The sequence below is a fragment of the Ictalurus punctatus genome, chromosome 12 (assembly GCF_001660625.3).
Source record: "Ictalurus punctatus breed USDA103 chromosome 12, Coco_2.0, whole genome shotgun sequence".
In the NCBI taxonomy this organism is placed as follows: Eukaryota; Metazoa; Chordata; class Actinopteri; order Siluriformes; family Ictaluridae; genus Ictalurus; species Ictalurus punctatus.
This window is the reverse complement of record NC_030427.2, coordinates 29,315,447-29,333,341: the sequence shown is the minus strand read 5'-3', so window position 1 is coordinate 29,333,341 and position 17,895 is coordinate 29,315,447. Positions and strand designations below refer to the sequence as shown.

At 36.6% G+C, this 17,895-nt stretch overlaps 1 protein-coding gene across 3 annotated transcripts; it reads right to left on the bottom strand.

Moving 5' to 3' along the window:
* Nucleotides 1–8,497: 8,497 nt before the first annotated feature.
* On the bottom strand, nucleotides 8,498–17,474 carry LOC108272841 (nuclear body protein SP140-like protein). 3 transcript variants are annotated; one of them, XM_047158893.2, is made up of 13 exons: nucleotides 17,201–17,474; nucleotides 16,747–16,801; nucleotides 16,433–16,606; nucleotides 15,492–15,666; nucleotides 15,159–15,332; nucleotides 14,221–14,403; nucleotides 12,419–12,558; nucleotides 12,090–12,152; nucleotides 10,834–10,958; nucleotides 10,109–10,214; nucleotides 9,947–10,021; nucleotides 9,204–9,347; nucleotides 8,498–8,869 (listed from the first exon to the last, which is right to left on the bottom strand). In XM_047158893.2, exons 3-13 carry the CDS (start codon nucleotides 16,595–16,597, stop codon nucleotides 8,789–8,791), a joined length of 1,431 nt encoding a protein of 476 aa, XP_047014849.1. In that variant the 5' UTR covers nucleotides 16,598–16,606; nucleotides 16,747–16,801; nucleotides 17,201–17,474; the 3' UTR covers nucleotides 8,498–8,788. The 3 variants fall into 3 exon arrangements, with proteins under 3 accessions (XP_047014849.1, XP_017337128.1, XP_047014848.1); XM_017481639.3 differs by having other exon boundaries at nucleotides 10,834–10,961; nucleotides 16,747–16,817; nucleotides 17,201–17,473; XM_047158892.2 differs by having other exon boundaries at nucleotides 10,834–10,961; nucleotides 17,201–17,473.
* Between the last annotated feature and the right edge of the window lie 421 nt (nucleotides 17,475–17,895).

Sequence of the window (17,895 nt, the reverse complement as noted above, 5' to 3'; positions counted from 1 at the left end):
AGACTCTGAGCGACATGGAATCCGATTGAACAAGCACAAAAAGCATACAAAAAAGTATGGAATTAACTAGAATTAATTAAATGTAAAAGATTGAAAGTTTTTACAAACTCATGATCTACAAATGACTAGGAAATAAATACAAAACTGAGTTGTTGGGGTTTTTTTTACAATTGGAGTCAGATTTAATTTAAGACAGAATCAAACAGAAGTGGAATAATAAATATAATAATCTAAATGTATCCACATTGCTTTGAAAAAACAGAAACGCGCATGAATCCTTCCACCATATCATTGGATATTGTCGTTGGACCAGTGAGTAGACCCCTACAAAATAAAGGCCTGTGTGTACTGACGAGGGCTGGAGCTTTCCACACAGCTTAAAGGAAATCTCACTTTCTGCAAAATAAAATGTATATATATTTTACTGTATAAAAGCATAAAATATTTAAAGCATGAAACAACTGGAAAAAACACCAAATAGGCACATCACCTTCTGACCTTCCTATATTGACACTGCAATTTACCCGTCTTCAAAAAAATAAGGGGGGAAAAAGGAATTTTTAATACTGCAAAAAGTTTATGTATGTCAGTGCAGTGTGTGTTCACCCTTTTGGGGTACAAAGTTTCATCCAAGTTGGCATCTTAATACTTGAAGTGACTGTCAAAGAGTAGATTTACCTGTATAAGTTCATGCAGTATAATGTTTTGGCAGCGGATGGTGAGTTTCCAGTTCTTGCTTTTTTCCCCTCCCTGAAAATCTCTCAAAGTCACATGTGGTGAACCAGACGCCCTCGGACAAAATACACATCTCTCCTGTAGGAACAAAACTTTATTTAAATTCCAATTTAAAAAAACAAACTATACTGACAAATTTCTTCTGACACCACTTAACTTTATTTCTGTATGAGAATGAAGAGTATGACTACGTGGCTTTTTTCCTTAAAAACATAACAGCTTTTGTTTTTGGCCCATCAAGGTCTCATTAATAATGATGTTTCAAGCTACAATGGACTCTTATGGTTCAGGACTTCCTTAGTAAAGTTTTCTTTCAGCAAGGTAACAAATAAAGTTCACTTAGAAAAACTCTTAGTACTAAGATAACATCTTTTTTGCTATCCACCTTCCATATCTACACTGTACAGCATTGCTGTAAATTTTACAACCTTGGTTTGCCTGTAAAGTACTGTGAAATGTACAGTAAACATCTGTGAATAATTTATAATAAAGTACTGTAATATCTTAGATTTTTTAAATAAATCATATTCCAGCACATTTGTCTGATGCAGGATAAAACTGACCTGAAAGTTGAGGTCTTGCTCAAGGACACAATCATAGCACTGCTGGGATTTGAACACACAACCTTCTGATTTGTAACTCAAACCCTTAAACACTGAACCACCACAACCAGCTCAACTAGCTTACTGTGCACTGATTCAACTGCTTCTACCACTGAATTAACTCCACCAAAATATTGCATTGAATTAACACAGACTCATTGAGCTAGTAGTGGTGGCACAGTTGTTAAGGCTTTGAGTTGTAGGTTGGAAGGTTGTGTGTTCAAATCCCAGTACTGCCAAATGGCCATGGTTGGGTCCTTGAGCAAGACTCTTAATATTCAGTTCATTCATATCCTGCATCAGCCAAATAAGCAAATGTATTGGATGATGTGTTGTTTTATATTGTGTAAGATTGTACAGTTGTTACTACTCCATCGTAGGGCACCATCACACACATTCACACACCCATTCATACACTACAACACCAGCCTACAGTGCATGTCTTTGGACTGGGGGAGGAAACCACTGAAGCACGGGGAGATCATGCAAACTCAGGGCTGCAGCAGGAATCGAACCCAGATGGCAATGGTTGGGTCCTGGAGCAAAACTCTTAATATTCACTTCAGTCATATTTATTCTGGCTCCATCCATCCATTTTCTGTACCTCTCATCCTTACTGGGTCATGGGAACCTGTAGCCTATCCCAGGGTGACAAGGGCACAAGGCTGGGGACACACTGGACGATGGTGCCAATAACACACACATTCACACACCCATTCATACACTATGGACACTTTTGGACATGTCAATCAGCCTTGTGATGTGCTTGGACTGGGGGAGGAAACTGGAGTACCTGGAGGAAACCCACAAAGCATGGGGATAACATGCAAACTCCGCACACACAGGGCCACAGTGGGAATCGAACCCTTAACCCTGAAGGTGTCAGGCAAACATGCTAACACTGTGCCAATTGTACAGTTGTTTACTGCAATTTTTACGATATATATTTTACGAAATATTTCTTAAAGATTTTTCGATCACTGACCGCTTACATGTGAAACAATAACTATCAGGATAATGTTTAATGATGTGTAAATAAAGGTGTACCTTGAGCAAGCTTGTCTTTATACAATGTGCCTTTTTTCACTCCGCAGGTAACAGGAAGTTTTCCTATCTCTAAAAGTTGGGCTAAAAGGAAGAATGTCATGTCACTACTGGCTTCTACTTTAAAGACCATTTCCCAGAATGCCCCACCACAGCACAGCACGTAACCAAATCCATTTCCAAGTCACCTTCACCTTTTGAATAACCTGGACATGGAAGGGCCTCGTTCCTCCTCATCTGTCTCTTCACCATTTTTTTTCTCTTTATTGCACCCTTCTTTTGCTCTTGCTTCTTTTCCTTTCTCTGAACTTCTGTGTTAATGGTTGGTTTCTCTGCTTTGATAAGCCTCGCAGAAATCCTAAAGGAACCTAAAACATGAGACTCTGTCATTTAAGATCATATTCAGAATGAAGAAAAAAAGCACTCACGTAACTACAACGGAGATAATGATTCATATCCAATCATCCAACATTTGTTGAGTGAAAAAAGTGGAAATACAACTCTGAAAATATAACAAAATAAATTTGCACGGAAAGGTGAAGAAATGGAATGACTGACCATCAAGAAGTCTTTTTTGGAGCACACGGAGTCCGGGATATTTCTGCAGGATGTGATCCCGAAACACACAACTCCAAAACAGTTTCACACAGTGTCCTTGTTTATTCTCCCCCCAGTCCAAAATCTCATACACACCTTTCTGTCTTCTCTACTTATTTTTCATTCTAATTACTTTCTGAGAGAGAGAGACAGACAGACAGAGAGAGAGAGAGATAGAGAGAGAGAGACAGAACACACTCAGAACCCCCATTTATCAGTGGTGTGCATGAGTGTAAGTGATGTGAACAGAAGGTAAAAGCACAATGTGGGATTTATTAAAACAAACGTTTACTTATGTACAGTATGTGTATATAGGCACAGCTTTGAGCATGTGTACCCAAATACCTGTGCAAATGCTTTCAACACTAAAAATAAAGTGCCATCAGAAGCTGAATTTAGTTTTAGTATTAGACAATAAGTATAGGTCAGTGTATATGAGTATTTATCATCATGAGTATTTACCATCATCCATCCATCTTCTGTATTGCTTATTCTTCAGGGTCGCGGGGAACCTGGAGCCTATACAGGGAGCATTGGGCACAAGGCGAGGTACACCCTGGACAGGGTGCCAATCCATTGCAGGGCACAATCACATACACACTCACACACCCATTCATACACTGGATGGATATAGTTTTATTGACCATGAAGGTTTCTTTAAGCAATGCACATATGCAAGATTAAGGATTAAAAAAGACATAAACATTTTAAAAAGCACAGCCTAATGGGCCTTCTCCACTTAACTGATCATAATAGAAATAACTGCTTCAGGAAAATGGTTCTTTTCAGAGTCCTTTCGTTATGTTCACCACAGAGCTTCTGTTCTACTGGTGTAGCTACCTGCTGGAAACTCTACTCTGTGCACTTTGCTCCTCTAGAACTCAATTCAAAATCTTGTATGGTAGCACTACTATTTTGTTCTCCTCAGTGCACAACATAAATGATTTTGATTTACCTCAAAGCACTGATACTGAAGGCTTCTTTTATAGATTAAATAAACAAAGTAAAATATAAAATGTAAATATAATGCATGAGTGGACGTGAATGGGAGGGATTAAGTACAGTCACACATGCAAATACACTTACATTATTTGCATACTATAATCTCCCTTGCAAATGCAAGCACAATACTTTCACTTTTGAGCACTGTGAGTATCTTGGGAGCATCTTTAGCTCCCAACCATCAGTAAACCTCTTGTGGCTTCATAGATAATAAAGTTCTAAAGTAAACTATCAATAAGCACTGATCAAACATTAACATCCACACAGAGAATAAATAAATGTATTGGTATGATTTAGCAATAAGACAAGCCAATCAGTTTAGGAATGTTGTAAGGTTTTTGCTCTCTTGCCCAGTCGAGATTCTCAGGTACCAGGGTGTGGTCTGGGAGCTGGTTGCAGTGGGAAAACTACTCAACTCCTTCTCAGCTAAAAAATCCAACGGAAACTGAAAGTTGACAGTTGAGAGTGGGACACAAAAGGCTGTAATTTGTGTACGGCACCCACACCTTGCTTTTGTAAAGAAAGCCAGAAAATTTAAGACAATAAAGTGAAAAGAAAATGAAAGAAATTGTTCTTACAATAAAATATCATAAACACTTGAATAAAGTCCTAAATATTTTTTTTATAATTAATAACGTGCACATGTTTTGTCAACCTTTAATAGAACAGCATTAGTAGAATAAGAGAAATACAATATAAAACAGAATATAACATTAATGGAATCTTATAAAATAACAGCTTAGTGGAATAGTATAGAATAGATTTCTACTGGGTCTAAGACTGGTGATTTATATGAGGCTATTCTTACACCTTTATTTTCTATTTATGGAACCAGTTGTGACTCTCATTTGCAGTACTTTTGGATCATTGACTTGCTAGAAGGTCGACTCATCCTCATGATTCTGGTGGATGGCAAAAGATTCTTCTCCCGGGACATGGCTCTTTTCATCTTACCTTTGATATTTGGATTTTGCTGATACCATGTGAAGTGAGACAGCCTCATGCCATGAAGCTTCCACTTCTGAATTTCACTGTAGGTACCATATTTTTAGGGTCATGGGCACAGCCATTTCTCCTCCAAACATGATGCATTATATTGTTGCATAAAAAGCTAGGCCACGTTATTCTCCAAGTATTCTACAGGCTTTCCCAAATGTTTTGTAGCAAACTTCAAACAAGACTCACCATGCCTGTTCTTCATTAATGGAGTCTTCCGTGGTGGTCATGAATGGACACCGTGACGGTGAAGTGCATCGCCTATTGTTTTCTCTGTGACGACTGTACCCCCTACTTCCAAGTATTTCTGAAGCTCTTCTCAAGTTGTCTTTGGCTCCAACCTTCTGACTACACAGTTGGAAATCTTGGAGCTCCTCTGCGTAGCCAGATGATGGTCCAGTGATGTTCCTTGAATGTGCGGATAGTGGTCTCGGTGGTGTTTATTGGAACATTTAGGAGTTGAGAAATCTGATGGGTCGTGGGAGAGCACTTTACCTCTATCCATCAGGAGACGGCTTGCATGACAGCTTAGTGACAAATTATTTATTTAACCGCAATCAGAGGGGGTTTCCCGTTTTCAAAGAATAGAGGTATTATCCAGTAATCCAGTATCCATTACAATGTGATTAAACATAGAGATGCTTTGCTAAAAAAAAAAAAAAACTTATCAGTATAATAACTGTTATTACCTAATGATCCATAGTTTTTAAAAGTCTCTGTTTGCCATCTTTTTCCAAGAAACATAATTTTCTAGTCTTAAAACAATCACACACATGTATATACACACACATATACAGTGGCAAGAAAAAGTATGTGAACCTTTTGGAATTTTATGGTTTTCTGAAAAAATTTGTCATAAAATGTGATCTGATCTTCATCTAAGTTAAGGGTATTGACAAAAATAATGTGTTTAAAATAATAGCACAAAATAAATTCTGATCCCTCATGTCTTTATTGAACACATTCATTCAACATTCAAAATGGCAGTGGAAAAAGAAAGTGAACACTTAGAATTAATAATTGGTTGACCCCCCCTTGGCAACAATAACCTCAACCAGGCACTTCCTGTAGCTGTGGATCAGACCTGCACATGGTTCAGGAGGAATTTTAGCCCATTCTTCCTGCAGAACTGCTTTAGCTCGGTCATATTCTTTGTACATCTCATGTGTATGGCTCTCTTCAAGTCATTCCAGAGCATCTCTATTGGGTTGAGGTCTGGGCTCTGACTCCGCCCCTCCAAAAGGTGGATTTTGTTTTTCTGAAGACATTCTGTTGTGGACTCACTCCGGTGTTTTGAGTCGTTGTCCTGTCGCATCACCCAACTTCTACACAGTTTCAGCTGACGCACAGACTTTCTCACATTATCCTGAAGAATTGTCTGATATACTCGGGAGTTCATCTTCCCCTCAGTGACTGCAAGCTGGCCAGGCCCTGATGCAGCAAAGCAAGCCCAAATCATGATGTTTCCTCCACCATACTTTACGTTTGGGATGATGTTTTCATGATGATATGCCGTGCCCTTTCTACACCAGATGTAGTGATGTGTGGTTTTCCATATAGTTCAGTCTTAGTTTCATCAGTCCACAAAACATTTTGCCAATACTGCTGTGGAGTGTCAATGTGCTCTTTTGCAAACTTCAGGTGTGCAGCAATGTTCTTTTCAGTAAGCAGTGGCTTCCTTCGTAGTGTCCTGCCGTAGATACCCTGCTTGTTCAATGTTTTACGTATTGTAGACTCATGAACAGAGATGTTAGACAGTTCCAATGATGCCTTCAAATCTTTGGCTGTCATTCAGACTTGTTTCTTTACCTCATTGATGAGTGTTCGTTGTGCTCTTGTTGTCATTTTGACTGAGCGCCCACTTCTTGGTAGAGTAGCAACAGTCCCAAAGTGTCTCCATTTGTAGAATGTTTGCCTAACTGTAGACTGGTGAATTTCTAAAGTCTTTGAAATCACTTTGTGACCCTTGCCAGCTTTATGTAAATCAACAATTCTTGATCGTACATCTTCTGAAAGCTCTTTTTGGCGAGGCATGGCTCACATAAGCATGTCCTTCTTGTGCAGAGCAAACTCCAAAAGTTTGAGGGGTTTCTATCAGTGAAAGTAGCTGTAGTCCACACCTCCAAACTCATTTTCTTAACGAGACTCCAGGTGTGTTAAAACCTGAATCCAATTAGCTTTTTTGAGGTCATTAACTCAAGGGTTCCCATACTTTTTCCACAAGCACTCTGAGTTTTTTTTAGTTGTTCTCAATAAAGACATGAGAGATCAGAATTTTTTTGTGTTATTATTTTAGACACATAATATTTGTTAATACCCTTGACTTAGATGAAGCTCAGATCACCTTTTATGACAAATTTATGCAGAAAACCATGAAATCCAAAAGGTTCACATACTTTTTCTTGCCACTGTATTTGATGACAGCTTTTGAGAGTCTCACAAAATGCTGATGTGGCCTTGTCAAACTTATTTATTTTGTTGTAAATTTGTATTTTGATGTGTTTTTCCCACATCGATGTATTAATTCTGTTCAGTCGTTCAAGTAAAATAATATGATTAAGGTGGGGGAGGGGCTCCTGAGTTAACTGTCGCTTGGGGTCCCCAAATGTTCAGATATGGTCCTAGGTAAACAACTTCCTTTTAAAAAGCCCAGTAAAGAGTACCTTGTTAACAGCACTGCTTTCTGTGGATGATATGAAGCATGTTAAAAGATCTAAGAAGATGAATTTGACCAACAGTGAAGTAGTGATAATGGTGCACAAAAGAGAATAAAGTAAAGACGTTTTATTTGGCACTTTTTCTAGAGCTTGCATATTAATATCATTGCCCTTTAATACAAAAGGTTTAGTGTTTGAGTTTAAGGAGCAAAGTGAAATATAAATATGAATAAATCATTGAATGTACAAATAAACCTGAAACTCCAAGTGAAACACCACATGTGCAGGGTGTTTGGTTTTATCTATTAAAATTTACTTTGTAAAGTAGATATCTCAACACATCCTTGATGTTTTTATTCATTACTTGTCGTTGTGTCTGCGACTTTCACATTGGCAAATCGATGCAGTTCACTGGATCATTAAAGACAAATATATATATATATATATATATATATATATATATATATATATATATATATATATATATATATATATATATAATTTTAATTGAATTTAGCTCAGTTTAACCAAGAACGCAAGCCAACAAGATATGAATTGGTCTGTTTTGATTGTCTTTAAAAGTAAAAAAATATATATATCACAGAGTGTATTGTTATAGAGTAAAAAGCACACTTATAAATCATTTCACACACACTCAAAAATTAAATGCAATATAAGGAAGTGAAACTATAAATGCTGAAATGAAACAATAAGAAATCTAACATATTAAGATGAAATGAAATTATTATAAAACCATTAATTCATGAAATAATAAATGCATACAACATTATAAAGCTGTATATATATATATATATATATATATATATATATATATATATATATATATATATATATATATATATATATATATATATATATAATCAGATATACTTTTTTTAGTATCCAGGTTGCACAAATTAGACAAATCCTAACAGACCTGTAACCTAACACAATAATAAACAAGAAGGATTATAGAAGATAAGTTAAATAAAATAATCAGATGCTAACAATGTTATATGCAAATAATAATAATAATAATAATAATAATAATAATAATAATAATAATAATAATAATAATAATAATAATAACATCAGTATTTGTCTTTTGATTATAAATCTTCCAATGAAATGCAGGTTTGTGAAAGAGGAAAAATGCTACTGGATTTTAAAGATGGTGTTAAACTCCTCCTGAAAGATCTTTTTCATTATGGCTCCCATCTTGCCGAACTTATTATCCTACACACACACACACACACACACACACACACACACACACACACACACACACACACACACACTTTTTTTAATTGCCAGTAATTTCAGTGATGGAATTGCATAAAGCTAATGTACGTGACATGACAATAACATTTTTTAAAAAACTTAGTTGCTTCATTAAAGATCAGTTAGTAAGGTGTCTGAACATTCTAATCGCACATGCCACAATTATTAATTTTGATTTTTTTTTTTTAATTTGTATTTAAATTATTAGTTTTAATTACTAGAATGTAATTTTTAAAATCTTTCCACATAACTGTATGAAAAGAGTAAATCTATTTAATCTGTGTCTCACCTTGTTAAAAGTTTGGCAGTTGTTGAAGATGAGATTAATGTCACTCACAAACTCTTTCACTGTTTTATACTTGTTTTTCTGCAGTTTGGTCTTCACCTTGTTCAACCACATGGGATTAGAAATCACACTGCTGTATCTCTCCTCCTGCACAAGGACACATTTGAACAAAGGGCAGGTGTAGTATCGTTGCAATCATGCCGAGTTATATAGTGAAGGATGGATGAAATGCTGAGACCAGGCCAGGAGCTACTGTAGTCACTTGTCAATATAAATTATAATGTATACCATAATGTATGGTTCACAAAGTAAGTACTTCTGGGAGTCTGGGAAACATTTTTGTTGTAGAAATAAGTAATAAATTATTATTATTATTATTATTATTATTATTATTATTATTATTATATTAGTATATATTCAGTTGGTTATAGCCATTCTGTATTGGGAGTTTGTAGCAGTCTCAGACATAAGGGTAAGACTACGTGGGCATTTGTGTTGCACTATAATAATGGTACTGTTCTAGACGGTTTGATATGTAAAAAGATAATCAGTGATAAAGATGCATTTCTTTTCGATAGACATTGTGCAGTGAGTGTAAACAGTCAGACTGTGAGCAAAGATCAAGATGTACTGAAAATCATCATATTGGGTTACACATACTGTACATTGAATTGATTACACCAGTAGTTTTCTGGGGTAGGGGGATGGGGGGGCTAAAATGTGAAGCATTAAAAAGAAACTCTTACTTTTTGTGAGGGATCGGTAGTAAACACACGCTTGGTGTCCTGCTTATATAAATGCAACAGCAAATATTGACAGTGCTGATGAAGGAAAAGAGACAATTAATCAGGATGACAGCACTGTATATGTGTGTGTATGTACAAGTGTGTAAATTTGTGTCTGTGTACCATGATGTTTCCGGAAATAGGACCGTTCAAAGCATCGTTCCTGCTCTTCGGAATCCACAGACTCTGGTTAGTCTTTAACACACAGAAAGTACACATCCAATTGCTCCTGTTCTCACACACACACACACACACACACACACACACACACACACACACACACACACACACATACACACACACACACAAATGCCTAATTAGCACTAGGAATGTGACAGCACATTGGTATAATGGGATACATATATAAGGATTTAATAAATACTTAACATTACGCTATAGACTAGTTAAAATAACTATTACATTACATCGTTATTAACTGGAAATTAATGGCACATTAATTAAATTATACTACAAGATGTTTAAACAGGATCACTGTTTGCTTTTAGTTATCTTTTGAGTTTGTTTGTCTCAGAGGCACCAACAATCTCCGCTACTTACTTCCAAAGTACTTTCTGTACTGTATACATTTAATGAGTGGCTGTATATCACAGGATAAGATTTAAAAGTAATAATAAATTACATTGTATGAAAGAATGCTGGACACAAATGTGAATATTGGTGGACTGCAGTTGATTTGGACTGACAGGGCACCAGGTCCTCACTGTTCACCAGCAGAGTGACACATCTTCACTGTCACTCTGTAAATGTATGACTACATTTTTGCCAAATACTTGAGTAGAAATGAAAATGTTTGCCACCTATCACTGTGTATTTTCTATTATACTCACCCAAGTGCAGTGTCCTGTAGTGTTGGTAAGTGGCATTGATGGTGGAAAGCTCGTGGACACCCGGTACAGAACACCACATTTTCTCCAGCATTACAAATGAAGCACAGATCATCTTTATCCTGGTGCTGCTGGTTCAGAAAACGAAAACCCGTTAAGGTATTTTATGTCTATATGTGTTATTGACAGTTGTATGCCAAAGTTTGGGCACCCCTAGCCGAATTACTTACTTTGTTTATTTTTTTAAATGCGAAAAACACAACTCCTGCAGCAAACTTTTTTCTTTCTTTTTTTTTTTTAAATCTGCAAATATTAATTCACAGTTACTTTATATTTGTTGAACTTAAGTATAGAAAAATTAAATGGTCATTGTGGAATGTGCAATAGTTTGGACACCCTGCTAAGTCGATAATTACCTGTGCATTTCCTGTACCACTGACTGTCAATCATCCCCGAAGCATAATAGATTCACCCCCATTCTTAACAGCTAGAAAGATGTTGTTTTTATCAAATGTAACTAATTTTTTGCTGCAAACATACCTTTGGTGAGTATGCCTCTGTCTGATCTAGATTCTGTTTTGCATATTTCTGTGGTGCATATTTCTTCTTTCTAATGATGCCCCATGCTTTGCTACAATCTGAGACTTTGTTTATTTAATCAAATTTTCAATCATCATTTTCCTTCATACAAATTTTGTTCAAAACATTTGAAGAATCTAACCGAATCAAATCGCAAAGCCAGTATTGTGAATTGAATCAAATTGTGACTGGAGTGTACACCCTTATTATTTAATCTAGTGTGTTTTATGTGTCGATTTATACTGAAACAAATCAATAATTAGATTTAAAACAATTTTCCAATAATGACTGGGCTTATTACTCAGTTGTTTATCTAAACGCATATTAATTAACTTCTCTGAATCATTCAGTGACAGAAATTAAAACTAAGAATTTAGAGCTTAATCAAATTAGTTGCTACTCAGAGTATTTTTCGATTTCTTGCATAGCATCGTAAAAATGAATCAAGAACTCTTGTGGTAGGTAAATAAAATGACATTGAGTTTAATATTCTCTGATCATTTAAATATTGAAGAAACAAAACAAGACACTGTGGTGTGTTATTTATTTTTTTATTATTATTATTATTTTTTGTTCTTAGTTTGAGAAGCTTCACCCCTGTGTCTGATATTTACATTAAAGAAGCCTGCCTTGTGAGTTATTTCCTGACATTAGAATGTTGTAGTGTGTTTTAGACTCACTGGGTTCTTAGGATAGCACAGTTGACAGCGACACCCCAGTGGATGCTTATCCAGGATTTTCATCTGCAAAAAAAAAATTTTTCAATAAAAAAAAACATGCAAGAACATATGAAGTACTTTCCTACCAAAAAATAAGTTTCTGTGTACCTAATCTGTCTAAATACTAGATTTAAATACTGATTTATTAACACAGAGAAAGAGAGAGGAGCTGAACATTCAGGCTGAATACAGCATACAGTGACTTTTATAATGCCTACAAATGGCTAATGGTAGGAGCTATAATTTACACATACTGTTTCTGTTAGCAAATTATCAAACTCTTGCGTTACCTTCAACAGGTACTCAAGGGTTTTGCCATGACACAGTATATCTTTCTTCCAGTGGCCGTCTGTCAGAGTTAACCCCTGCTTTACAAACTCCTCAGGGGTGCACCAGCACTCATCTGTACGAATGCTCTTACAATGTAACCCTGCAGCACACAAAAACTTGCAATTAGACACTGTGATCTTTCCCTTATCTATATGCGGTCATGTTGTTTGTTGTACTGTTATATCATCCATGTACACTATTATTTGGAATGGCTGTGGTTCAGGTGGTAGAGCGGGTTGTCCACTAATCGTAGGGTTGGTGGTTCGACTCCTGACCCACATGACGCCACGTGCTGAAGTGTCCTTGGGCAAGACACTGAACCCCAACTTGCTGCCAATGGCAAGCTAGCACCTTGCATGGCAGCTCTGCTACCATTGGTGTATGTGTGAGAATGGGTGAATGTAAAGCGCTTTGTAGAACCGCTAAGGTTAAAGAAGTGCTATACAAGTGCAGAGAATTTACCATTTGTTCATACTGCCTTACTGACCACACACGACAGTCATATTGTACACTTATAGCAGTTATATTCTGCATTGTCATATTAGCAACATTAGCCTTACCCCGGATTCACAACTTATGCATAACATAAGTGTAGTGTCAAATGTTACATCAAGCATAAAGTGTTTCCCTCTGTCCATTCACAAAGGGCATGGTTCATCTGTATTATATTACTTAGTTATGAGTAGGTGAATAGACTTTTTTGACTATTTTTTATTTAGTTTTTAAAGCCAGAGTAAGTTTTTAAATGATAAATAATCCAAGTAATAAATGTAGTTCGAAAGCAACCAGAAACCCAGATTAATAACTATGGCCTCAACTCTCTGGTGTACTAATGAATTTCTCTCATTGTTACGCATTACTTTGGTAGTCCTTTATAAATGTCCTTCAGTTTGCGACTCATATTGATATAAAGGATTATATAAAATGATATTGGGTGAAAGAAGGGAATGCTTGAATACAGAAGAATCTTCAACAATCCATGGAGCTAAGGCCTCTTTCACACTTGGCATGCGTCTGAAGTGAACCCATCATAAGTGGTCAGCGGAAAGTAAAGGTGAGAAACAAGGTCCAATGCATCTCAAAGACGCATTGTAATCCGATCATTCTGCCACATTCGGAAGTAGGCTAGGAGACATTTGACCACATAAGATTTCTAGGGTGAACTTGAAAACACCTCATTGTATCCTGGACAGCAATGAAAAACACCTAATTAACTGTGCAATTGCCCACATCTGGAAAATTCATAATCATTGGGAGACTGGAAATTGTGCTGAAAGTTAGTTCTATATCTCTAGGTTGGATATGGATAAAGCTGATGCTATAACAGCAGACACAAAAGCAGCTGCTTTTGTAACTTCTTTCTGTATCTCATCTTTCATTAAATATGATTGAAACAGTTGAAATTACAACAAGCCATACATGTACATGAGATGGGTTTCGTGGGATGTTTCTGCCTGAAAAAAAAGGTTGTGGAGAACTGATGTAATAAAGGTGTGTAACACCCTTTCTACTGCAGAAATTATATATGAAATTCAATCACAAATGAATGATATGGAATCTGCTCCAGATTGTGGGTGTCTGTGAGCTCATGTATGCCTAAGAGGCAAGTTTGCGCTGCCCTGTGAGTGTGTTATGCAGTAGTTCAAAACAAGGTTGATAAAGCACGTGTTAGCCCTCATATTAGCCGTATTTCTTAGCAGATGGCCAAATTTGAATGAAAGACTAGGAAAAAATTAACAAGTCTTTATGTCTGGTTACCTACCGGCAAATCTGCTTTTATCTAAAACCCCAATGACTGAACCACAGCTGACTGGTAAAACATCAGCCTCAAACAGAGCCACTGGCTCGCTGTCCTCTTCTTCCTCCTCTTCTTCTTGTTCCCTGTCCTGTTCTTCGCTGAACTCTTCAAAGGCATCACTGGAATCCCCCATCTCGGAAATAGGGTCTAAAAGAGAGTAATAGAGCAACACATGCAAACACATGATGGGTATTTACAAGTGCAATCCCATATTTTGAACCAAGAAATGATTAAAAGGAACGTTCTTAGACACCAAGAGCAGTTACAAAAGAAATTTGACGACCATTTGTTTGCATTTATTATTATTATTTAAATACATTTTTGGGGGTGCAAATATTTTTTAAGAATATAATGCAGAGTTTCTAGTTTCTGCTGCTCCTCTTTATTTCAAACTTCTCAAAGCCACTCAGGATGAACCAGCGCTCCTGGGACAAATACACTCATCCACTACATTAACTAAACTTAATTTAAAGACCAATTTAAATGAACCCTAAAGTCAAATTCCTTGCAACACTAACCAGCTTTATATATATATATATATATATATATATATATATATATATAAGAATGAGAGTATGTTTTGGTTTTGCAAGTCCACTCTGTGTCTTTGACCCTTTAAACTCTGTACATCTCTGGCTATATTTACAAAGATTCTTAATGTTAAAAAACACAAAAAGCAGGTGAAAATTAGTCTAGAGGAACCCAAAGTTCCTAAGAACAAATGACTGCCCTTTGTTAGATCTTGCTTTTCTTCAAAGTAGGTATATCAAGACATAATAGTGATGCACTAAAATGAATTAGACGAATGCGTTTCAGATCAAATAAAGAATACATATGTGTGTATATAAAAAAATACTGAAACCCACACAGTATCTATCTCTTTCATGTTGCTATAGACTTACATAACATGGGCTTCTTCTGGCTGGAGCTGGACACAGAAGGAGCTGCACCCTCCTCCTCTGTCTCATCAGCACTGTTCTTTCTCTTTGTTCCAACTTTCTTTTGCTCTGCCTTCTTTTCCTCATTTCCTGTCAGCTTTTCTGCCCTGGGCAGCTGTTCATTAATCCTGTGAGTTCCTTAAATGAGAGACACCATGTTCTTCAAGATAATATTCAGAATAAAGAAAGCAAACTTTAAAATGTCCTACAGTCATGCCAATTTATCTCAGTTAACAATTAATGAAAATAAATAAATAAATAAATAAATAAATAAATAGATTTTTCAGAAAGACTGACCGTCCAGAAGGCTGGTTTGGAGTGAGCGCAGAATAGGATATTTCTGCAGGATGTGCTCCTGAAACACACAACTCCAAAACTGCTTCATACAGTCCTCTTGCTGCTTCTCCAGCCATTCCAAAATCTTATACACACCATTCTGCTTTCTCTCCTTACTTTTCATCTTTATGACTTTCTGCTCAAAGAAAGAAAACGTGAGTTTATTAAAACAAGCAATCGTTTAGATTTGTGCATCGCATCCTGTCCATACAGGATGTCATATTTTTGCTAACCTATCAAATTCTCTTAAACTGAATCACAGAAATCCTGTAAAATAGGAATTCTGTGTAATTGTTGGTTTTTGTGTTACAAGCTAGCTTTCCACTAACTTGGCTGCATTGTTGTTGCATTGCACTGTCATTGAAAGATGAACTCCATTTTATTAAGCATCAATGAGTCCATTCCATGAATGTGCAGCTGATTGGCAATGAGTCTTTTTATTATATTCACACTAGGCTGTGATAGGCCTTCCATTGTCAGGTGAAACTTTCCCAACAGTGCAAAACTTTACCTCACACCACTGGCATTAAAATGTTTTTTTTTTTTTATAAACAGTAGCCTAAATAAACAAAATAAAAAAATATATATAAAATGTAAGAATAATGCATATAATGAGTGGAGGTTGTGGGAGGGCTAGTGCGCTGAAGTCATTTGCATATTCTATTTCCCTCACAAATGCAAGTACAACGCTTTCACTTTAAAGCTCTTTCAGTATCTAGACTACATCTTCCTGATTATGTTATCCATTAATAAACACTACTCAAACATCTGGACACTAAGAATAAATTTACAGCCTGTGATTTAACACTTCAAGTCAATCCATTCACTTATTTCAGGAATAAGGTAAACAGCTCCTCAAGTTCAGGAATGTTATAAAATAGACATTGTTCTTGCTCTCTTGCCTGGTAGAGATCCTCAGGTACCAGACCGTGGTCTCGGAGCTGGTTGAGGAAAAGGAGTGGTTCGTCTATGCCATAGGAGATCTCTGTCTTCTTGCAGCGAAAAAAACGAATCAGCGCCTCCTGCGGTACAAGATCTAACAGAATATCCGCTCGGCTGCTGTTCATCTCTCTACTCTCTATAATAAAACCACGTTTTAGGGACAAGTTGTTAAATGTATAGTAACATACAATAATGCACCAGCTATTAAAAAAAAAACACATAACAAAAAAATGTTTGCTGCATAATACAATTTCTGCAAAATTTCAAACTCTACCTTTGTGATAGCAAACAAAGGTTGAGTGGACAGAGTGGTGTTGACTGAAGATTTGCTGTGGACGATAAAACCTGAACGTGAGACACTGAAAGTTAAGACCGGGTTAATGCGAGAGAGCAAGGCGGTAATTTGGGTTATGGCAGTGACACTTTGGTTCTGTACAGAAAGTCAGAAAAATAAAGGCTACAACATGAAGACGTGGATTCAAAAAATGAAATGTTCTTACAATAAAATATCTTTTCATTATGTCATTTTGAATCTCTAATATTTTAATCTTTAATCTTTTAAGTAACAGCAGCGGCTTGCTGGAATCAAATAGAAAAGAGAACATGGCAGTGATAGGATCTAATTAAATTGTGGCTTTGGGAAGTAGATTAGACTAGACTAGATAAGAATAGAATAAAGTAGAATAGTAAAGCTTGTGCAGAATAAATTGAAATGCAATATAAAATACCTTTGTGATCCCGAGTAGGACTAAGTGGTGTTCACTCAGGATTCGTTGAGAGATACTGAAAGTTAACCACTGTGAGCAAGGGCGTACTTTGTTTATGACAGCCACGCCTTCTTTTGTATAGAAAGCCAGACAATAAAAGGCTCCAGATAAAATATTCCACGCTTCAGCAGATAAGCAACAGATGATACAGATACATAAGCTGGTTTAGGCTAATTACCACAAGCAAATATCAGGCAAACATTGTTCACACTAGTAAATTAAACACGTGCATTCAGCAGGTGAATGTAACAGCATGCCCCCACAAAGTTTTACCTGGCAGAAAGCCTACTTGCTGGTCTGTCCACTGGACCAATCTGGTGCCCCTTTTTACTTATGTCAGTCAGCAGGCTGGTGATATCCAGAAAATTAAGTACAAACCTTTGATAATAGCCAGCCAACCCCCGGAACTGCCTCGTCCTCTTTTTGGTCTTGGGTATTGGGCAGGCTGTAATTGCAATGGCTCAAGGTGAAGCCCACATCCCTCAGATGTTACAAATGCATATGCATTGTGTATCACGAGTTCCCCTTTATGCAGCGCGCTGTGGAGCATGTGAGCGCGCGTGCACGAGCAGGTGCGCGAGCACCTGCTTTTCCCTTGTGGACAGTCGTGACATTTCTACACGTGCATTTGTTTATGTTTCTGTTATTGGCTATCT

Bases quoted from the DNA above. Each gene is read 5' to 3' on its own strand.
- LOC108272841 (XM_017481639.3), bottom strand. From the start codon at position 16,597: ATGAACAGCAGCCGAGCGGATATTCTGTTAGATCTTGTACCGCAGGAG. The intron at 15,667-16,432 runs GCAAGAGAGCAA...TTCTTTGAGCAG, and splicing joins TACCTGAGGATCTCTACCAG to AAAGTCATAAAGATGAAAAG. The intron at 8,870-9,203 runs GTGAGACACAGA...GTGTGTGTGTAG, and splicing joins ACTGCCAAACTTTTAACAAG to GATAATAAGTTCGGCAAGAT.